Below are 8990 nucleotides of genomic sequence, written 5' to 3' on the forward strand. Positions count from 1 at the left end.
ACATACTTTTGCTTCCGACCAACCCTGATTGAAATCTAATAAATTGTCTAGCTAAATATCATAATAGCAGGCACGTTGGGGCTGCTCCCCTTTCTCTCCCTTCAAAATTAACCCCAATAAGTGTAAATATAATAGAATTTCTTATTATCCACCTAAATACGTTTCACCAAGTTTTGCCATGGTTGCAGTAGCAGTTGCAACCTAGTAAAGAGTAAACCACAGCCTATAGTAACCAAAAGTTAAAAAAACGCGTTTAGAATAAAACTACCTAGTGACAAAAATTGCCATCTGACACTGATTCAGGAATGGTAACTATTTTTTCCGTTCGTCTTAAAAGTAAAAGTTTATTGCGAAAAGAAATTTATGGTTATTTCGTACAAAACCTAAAACCCCTTGAAAATGGTGTCAGATCAAAATGAAAAGTGTAAAAAATCAAAATGAAAAGTTTCATAAATCGTTGTTTGACTATCAAGCACTAGCAGATTACTGTAATATCGTACAGAGTTCTATAATAGGTAATTATATAGCTCTTGATCATATCTAGGGGCTCTTGGTAAATTAATCTTGATGATCTATTCTAAAACGTCGTATGGCACTAAAAAAAGCATTCTTTTGTGCAGTTTTTTAAGTAGAAATGCCGAATATCATGAAGAGATCCGATAAATTTTACATGGACAAAAAACAATAGCCAGAGGTTTGCAAAGCCTCTATTTAGCGCAAACCTCATTCACTTCAGCATTTTCATAAACAGCAAACCCTATATAAAATTTGCTTATTTTCCTTTAATTTTCACAATTTCTATGAATCCCAATATTTGTACACTATTTTGTACAATATTTTGTAATTTTTTATTATTTTTTTTATCCTCCTTTGTTCCTTCCCAAAATTCTAGTTTGAGTTCTCTTGGCCTTTTTAACACCTCCTAATGATTTCAGTTTGGCATTTCAAGCCAATCCTGAGAGTTTACAAGTAATTTAGAAACGCTAGAGTATTTAACATCCTTTGATTGCATCAAGCACGCTTCTAGCAAGGTATAAGTTCAGAGACACTATTTCTATATGGGCTGTCATAGCAGCATGTTTACAATATCTTAGGCAGGGCTTTGGTGATGAAGTTAAGACCTGGTAATTTTCAAAACCTTGTCTTTTATGGTTCCAAGATCCCCGAAGAAAACAACTTTCCTGTGCTCCTAGTCAGCTGAATAGTGCAAACATTCCCCTGGGGCATTCCACCCCTAGAGGCGGAGAAACAGGTTCTGAAACGAGTTTTATAAACACCCAAGGTATCAATGTTTCTTGACAATATTATGTGATTTCTATTATTTGTGTCATAGCTATTGTATTCAAGATTTTACTTTGGAAACTTTTTTTTGCTCTTGTTTGTTCTAGAAATAATTCTTTGGGACAATACTACTTTTAGTGAACGTTTTTTCCTCGCTCTTACACCTTAGTATGATAATAAGGGTTTGATATCCATTGGAAAAACTTTACCTTATTACTGCGAAATACGAAATGTTAAAAATGATAAACAGTTTAATACATCATTTATTACAAATTTGCTTAAATGACAACGAAGCTACAAGGCTAGTAGTCCATATATTTTATTTTCAATGAGAAAAAACCTTGAGGGTGAGTCCCCTCTTCATATTAATCCAATGGATCTTTGACAAAGCCTATGAAAAACATGCCCTTAGAAACGCATTTCTAAGGGATTCACCAGCCCTTATCATGGTCTCCCAAAAAGGAAGAGGGACAGGAAGTCCTTGAAACCTCCCCAAAGAAGGGCAAAATAAAACAAAGAGAAGCCCAAAATAAACCAAAGAGAAGCCCAAAACAAACAAAAGGGGAGGAGGTGGTGTAGGAAAAAGTCATGTATGGATGACAATAAAAATGAATTAAAAAAGAAAAATAGGTGAGTCCACAGTTTTTTTTTACACCAGGATTTAGCTTTGGGAAATGGGTGAAAATTTCAGCCTGGGTGTGTACAAGAAGGCTAAGGGGGTTGAGGTGAAATTTAAAGCCATGAGGCTTGTGTTGATCTAAATCAAAAGAAACTATGTATCTAAGTTATCAAAAAGGCTTATCTGTAATGTCATAGGAATGGGTAAAGGAATGAACTTGAAACTTTAAGGGCCAGCCACTTTTACTACCGCAATTGTGGCTGGAAATACAGCTTGTTGGGACTATGATTTTGGCCACTTTTGACTGTAATAACTTAATATGTAATAACTACAAATGCTGCTGCATCTACTTGTGACTACTTTCAGGAAATGTTGAGGTATATATTAAATAAAATCAAAAGACACCAAGAGGATGCTGTTTCTCAATAGAGCTCATCAACAACATTTCAGGAATGCTTCAGGGGATTCAATTGAATCTTGCAGGGCATGTAGAAGAGTGTTTTGAAGGGCAAAGCAATCCTTAACACACGACCACCTTTTTTTGGCTTTTGTTTCATCCGGGAAGGATCGTATATCCCCTGACAGAGACCAGTAGTTGTAAAATCTTAGGAATGGGACTCGTTTGAAATTAAAGCAAAATAGCTTGTGCTATTTTACTTGACAAAAGAGAAACAACTGCCAGAACAACGCAATGTTATCTATAATTTTGTGCTATCAAATACAAATGTTTTCCCTAAGAAGGTCAAAATCTAGTAATTGGAGATTCTTAACCGCGAACAATTTTTTTTCTCCACAGCCTTGACAGTCCATAGTAGAGTGTTATGTTCTTATATTTTGTGCCGCAAAGCATAAATCTTCGCCCAAAAAGGGTCGAAATACCTCGACACGATAAATAAAAAAGTTTTTTTTATTGAAGTTTGAAGTTTTTTTCTTAGATTTTTTCCGTACATTGTACAATCAAAACTCATTTTAAAAACAAATTTTTCTTATGGAAATGACGAACCAAGTGAAAACTCAAAGAGATTACATTATTGCTTTGACAAATTACAAATGTCCAAGATATAAAAATATACCCCATAGAAAGTAAAATACCCCCTCCCACCTAATTAAAGATACGTTAGATAACTCCAACCCGATAAAATCCCCTCTCCCCGACAAATCCCCTCAACATGTAAAATTGACTCGGCAAAGAGAAAGTAAGACAAATAAAAAGAGTTATATATAAGAATTCTGGCATATTTCCCCAGTGTAAAATTTTCCCTGGAAAGATCACCCCCCACCCCCACCCCATCCCCCGAAACTTCTCTCCTTATGGAAAATTCTCCCTGTTGATAGTTCACACAGGAGAAAATTCACCCCTCTCCCTGAAAAATGTATGTACACTTTCAAAAAACAAATATTATACGTGAACAATGAGCAAATTTCATGACAAATAAGCCTTTCCCCGGAGGCTGTCTGGGGTCATGTCATACCCAGAGGCATAGTTACGGAATGTTTCAACTATGCTAAAAAAAAAAGAGGCTATCTGAAAATTTTGAGTGGAAGACTTTGAGGAAAAAAGAGGGGTGGGAGAGGGGCTAGTTGTCTTCAAATCTTTTTGGTCAGCGATTGATCAGTGATTTCTTGCCGAAAGATTCAAAATGTACAAACATATATATCAAAACACAGAATTTTCGATACTTGCCTGTCGATAATTTTCGATACTTGCCTTTCAATAATTTTCGATACTTGCCTGTCGATACTTATACTTACCTCTTCGGCTATAAGCGTCAAAATTACTAATTTTGTTTCTTCTTTTGCAGATTCGGCACCTCTAGATAAATTAGAAGAATCTGAAAGAAGTTTACTTCATATTATTAAAGACTTGAAAGAGTTAAGAGAAAAGTTTGACTCCTGAGTTATATATTGTGGAGAATTGCAGTTACATCAAGACTACAAACAGAGGATTGAGATGTTATATGAAAAAAATAGGAGAATTAAGGAGTTAACTACCAAATTTGAAAGCCAAGTCGTCGCACAGTTAATTCAAGAAAACCAAAGAAAAATAGAGGAAATAACTGAAAAACTGATTGGTAAGGATTTTTAATAAATAACATTGGAAGTATATTTACGGCTGAAAAGAAAGACCTGAATTAAAACCTGATTTCAGAATTTTCAGAAAAAAAAATTTATAACTTAGGGATAAAAGCTGCTTGCACAGGGAAAAAATTATTTTCAGTACTTTCGCATTATCCGGGCCTCTCTAAAAATTCAAGTTTGGTTAATGCTAATAAAGTAAAATAGGATGAGCACTTAGAAATTTAAGTATAAAAATTAGTATTATTTAAAACCTCGGGATTCATTTAACCTCAAGTAAATCTTGGGATATTGTGAGATTCTCAATGGCAACCTTGCAAAAGATTGAGCTCATAGATGCGGACCTCATAACAAAACTAATGCTGAAGAATGCGACATCACATATTGGATGAAATTATTTATAAGACATTACATATCCCTGACGTTGCAATAGTCATTTATTGTCCTTATTTCTGTCCTTAGAAACAAAATTTGGGCTGTATATTTGCCCATTAGGGGGGTAAAGCATTGCATATGCAAACCACGCTGTCATTACCTAGTCTACAGCGGTTATCATGTCAAAAACGGGTTTTATCATTACCTTCTCTATAGTGATTAAGCCGAGAGGCCCGGATAATGCGAAAGTACCTTATTTTCTTATAAATATGTTCTTCAAAATCATAGGAAATGACTGTTATACTGAAACATATTACTATTGAACATAATATTTCCTACCAATATGCTCATGATAAAAACTGCAAGTAAAGAACACCTTTTAACACCTTTAATAATGTATTAAGACTGTAGGTTTGATAAATGGCAGGAGTGTCTAGTGAGGGAGGTGTGTTTTTATTTTTTTTTTTTTTTTTTTTTTGTGTTTTGTCAATTTATTAGAATTGATTTTTTTTTTTTTTTTTTAATTGCCTTGACGTTAGGACTCTTGAAACAGTAATGTTTTGACATTAAAGAAGTTGTTATCATTGTTGTAATAAACAACTATCGAACCTGCTTTGAGATACCTGACTACTCCTGACTATTTTATACTCGTTTATATTTAAAATTTGGAAAATTTATGCCAAAATCTGGCAAAGTAGTAGGCATTATAATATTCATTGTTTTGATTTGATACGAAGCTTTAGATGGCACTGTATCACAAAAAGTTTGTATTTTTATGTGTCAATGTCCAGAATGTCCATTCAACATTCTTATAAATTTATAATTAAAAAAAAAAAAAAAAAAAGTGCGATGAAGTACACAACCTATGAAATTAGTTTAATTAGTAATTAGTATAAAGTGGGAGCTAAATTCTAGAAACAACCAATATCCAGTTCACTGATTGCTTAAATTTTAGAAAATCAAGGATTATGTCTAGAAACAAATCACTGGATAAGCGTGCATAAGATTAGGACTTGAGTGGCTATTTTTACTATGTAAAGATTTTCTAAAATATCAAATTAAAAATGAGTGGTTATTTGTAATAATAAAATATAATTTTTTATCAAAGGAATGTTAAGGATAATACATCATAGCGTTCCTTCATTATTCTTTTTGGATATTTTAGTACATGCTGACTAGAATACCCTGTGTAAAAACTCCAAATGATAGCAGTGTTCTTGTTTTACCGGAAATTTTCACATTGGGTAGTCTTAAGGTTTTGATCTTCTTAAAAAGCTTAAAAAAAAATGGGAAATTTATTTTAAGGGTTATTTTCAGTTGTTTTGATTTCTCTTCTAGAGCCATTTGGGATTCAAGAAAAGGATGGTGCAAGTCGTAAACTGAAGGAAGCCGATAAAAGTGGTGTGAACGAAAAAGTTTCAAATTCGTTAGAAAATATTGACGGGGAAAATAAACCTTTGCAAAGCATTGCTGGTAGAATACCTAAAGTAGTTCCAACCAGGGATGTGCCGAAGAAAAGTTCTAAAAAAGGTGAGCTTGTGGAAAATTTAGGTAAATTTAAACCTGGTGTGCCAGATTTAGCTAAAAAAAGAAAATTAGTCATTCGCGTGGTTCCAATTCCTGTGGCTACTAACCCCAAAGAAGTTGTTCTACCCTCACAAGAACCTGCAACGTCTTTGAATTCTCCTTTCATGTTGTCATCAGAAATTGGACCAGAAACTTCACCGAAGTCAAGTGAGTATTTTACACGACAAATTTTACTTTTATTTAACGTTACTAATGATCGGAATGATCAATCATTTTAGCAGGTAATAGGGTGTTAGGAGGTCTGGAAATAGTAAAAATAAAACATTCTTTCCGTGAACGTTAGCAAACTTAACCCTAGAGTACTAAAGGGGGTACCGAGGAACATTACTACTAAAGGTGGGTAAATTATACCCCTTGATCTTTGACATGGTTGGTCTCAGCTAATGACGGGCTATAAAAAATGACGGTGATTAAAATCAGACAAAAAAAAGTAGACAATTCTCTTCTCAACCACTGATTTTCCTACAAATTTTGGCTATTCGGGTTCATACTACAGGCAAAATAATGATATGTGTTCGCTAAAAATGGTAACTGTTTTCACAAAAAGAATGTAAACGCTTCTAATATGGAGTTAAATATTAATGGAGTTATCTACATGATAATAAATAGATAATGAACTTTTAAATGATAATAAACAATGGAAATGGAGAAATATTGGTTATAATACCTGTAGTTTTTCAGTTGAGAAGGCCTTTTTTTTACGAATTGTGACTTCATATCTAAAAGAAGAATTATTTTTGTTTTAATTTTTTTTCTGAAGAATATTGATTCCGTAACTGTTTTCACAAAAGTAATGTAAACACCTCTAATAAGGTACAGAAAATGGGAAAACAAAACGCTTTCATCGGAGTTACGTTTAAAAATGTGCAACTATAGATACATGTATGTAACTATTTATGCCATATGTAACTCTATGTAATTAACTATATTTACAAGGCAAATTATTGAGGTTGTTGGGTTCAAATACTTTCTATTTATTATTCGTCTATTTCTTTTCGATGAAACTACCCCCCTCCGCCTATCCAATTTATAATTAGATATGTCCCCAAGTTGGGTTTTTCACCTGATCAGTTTTGTTATTTTAGCACTACATACATCTTATAAAAGTTCATATACGTACAAGCTGTAGAGAAGAACAAATGTATTAAATCGAAGACAGTCAGCCCCAACGACTGCGGGGGGTAGTAATTCTCAGAAACACACTTATTGGACCTTTCAAATATGCTAAACAAGATGACAGTTTCAAAATTTAAATACAAAGTCTTGGGAAAAAAGTTATGTGAGAGGGTTCAAATCACTATTGTGTTCAAATCACCTCTGACTTTTAAATACAACACTCAAAGTTTCAATTTCCAATCGAATGAGCCCCCTTCTGATGTTTTTCCGACATTTCCTTCAACAAATTTTTGGTGAAAAAAAAACAATACATTTTGACGGCTCTTTTCTAAGGCAGCACTGTGCTGGTCATGAAATAATTTTTTGTTTGCTGAATTGAAAGCTGAATATATTTTCACTATAAACCCAGGTCTATTCCAAAAACAACATAAAAGGGGGCAGTGGGGCGTTCTTTGCATATTAAGTTCACTTTTGCTCATATCAGAACAAACTAATTTTAAAGTTAATATAAATTTAACTAGGACTGAAGAATAGAAGAAGATATTAAATTGTCAATACCAATTGAAGCATATTATATTTTTTACATAGCTCTGTATAAGTCTTTGAAGTTTCAAGTGTGATCAAAAAGATTTTTCTATTAATTCAACTCTACTTACTCTGTGAAATGAAGCTAATATGAAATTATTATTTTTGTATCCTTTTTATTTAATCTACTGCTATTGGGTAAAATAGATCCCAATCAGGGAATATTTATCAAGATCTCACGTTTATATTTATAATTGTTATATTGCCTCTTTTCTTAATTTTTTTTTATTTAATTGTAATAAAACGGTTTCTTTTCTATAGAGAGGACATGTTCTACCTTGGGCAGATCTGATGTTTTGAGCCAGCACAAAATCTTTGGCCCAAAACCAACTGTTGTGCTGAAGAACCTGAAAGAGAAGGTTATAGAAGAAGAAGCATTTGTTGTCAGTGAAAAATCATTTAAATGCAATGTATGTAGCAAATGCTTTCCGACATCAAGCGAGTTGATTGTGCACCAAAGAATGCACAGAGGCGTGAAGCCATTTAAATGCGATGTGTGTAACAAATGCTTTACTCAATCTCACCATTTGGTTGAGCACAAGAGAGTACATACAGTGAAAAACCGTTTAAATGTGAAGTATGTAACAAATGCTTCTCTGCATCAAGCAATTTGATTCAGCACAAGAGAGTACATACAGGTGAAAAACCGTTTAAATGTGAAGTATGTAACACATGCTTCTCTGTATCAAACAATTTGATTAAGCACAAGAGAGTACATACAGGTGAAAAACCGTTTAAATGTGAAGTATGTAACAAATGCTTCTCTTTATCAAGCAGTTTGATTAGGCACAAGAGAGTACATACAGGTGAAAAACCGTTTAAATGTGACGTATGTAACAAATGCTTCTATGTATCAAGCAATTTGATTCCGCACAAGACAGTACACACAGGTGAAAAAAAAACCGTTTCAATGTGACTTATGTAGCAAATGCTTTTCTCAATCTATCCATTTGATTGATCACAAGAGGGTACATACAGGTGAAAAACCGTTTAAATGTGACGTATGTAACAAATGCTTCTCTGTATCAAGCAGTTTGTACCAGCATAAAAAACTACATACAGGTAAACAAAACGTTTAAATGTGACGTATGTAACAAATATTTTTCTAGATTTGACCTTTTGAACCAGCACAAGCGATTGCATACAGGTGAAAACCTGTTTAAATGTGATATTTGTAAGCAATACTTTTCTCACTCTAGCAATTTGAATTTGCACCGAAGAGTAAATTGCACCGAAGAGTGAAAAATCGGTGAAAAACCGCAATTTGTGAAAAACTATTTAAATGTGATGCATGTAGCAAATGCTTTTCTCAATCTAGAAGTTTGATTAAACACCAAATAACACACACAGG

The 8990-nt window shown here is 33.4% G+C and overlaps 1 protein-coding gene across 1 annotated transcript; it reads left to right on the plus strand.

The window, feature by feature from the left end:
• The first annotated feature begins 3796 nt into the window (after window positions 1–3796).
• On the plus strand, window positions 3797–8253 carry LOC148943825 (uncharacterized). The gene is made up of 3 exons (XM_089101251.1): window positions 3797–3972; window positions 5690–6085; window positions 7901–8253. Exons 1-3 carry the CDS (start codon window positions 3852–3854, stop codon window positions 8251–8253), a joined length of 870 nt encoding a protein of 289 aa, XP_088957377.1. The 5' UTR covers window positions 3797–3851.
• Window positions 8254–8990: the final 737 nt, after the last annotated feature.

Source organism: Artemia sp. Qi Xiang Cuo, chromosome 15, assembly GCF_049724085.1.
Source record: "Artemia sp. Qi Xiang Cuo chromosome 15, ASM4972408v1, whole genome shotgun sequence".
In the NCBI taxonomy this organism is placed as follows: Eukaryota; Metazoa; Arthropoda; class Branchiopoda; order Anostraca; family Artemiidae; genus Artemia; species Artemia sp. Qi Xiang Cuo.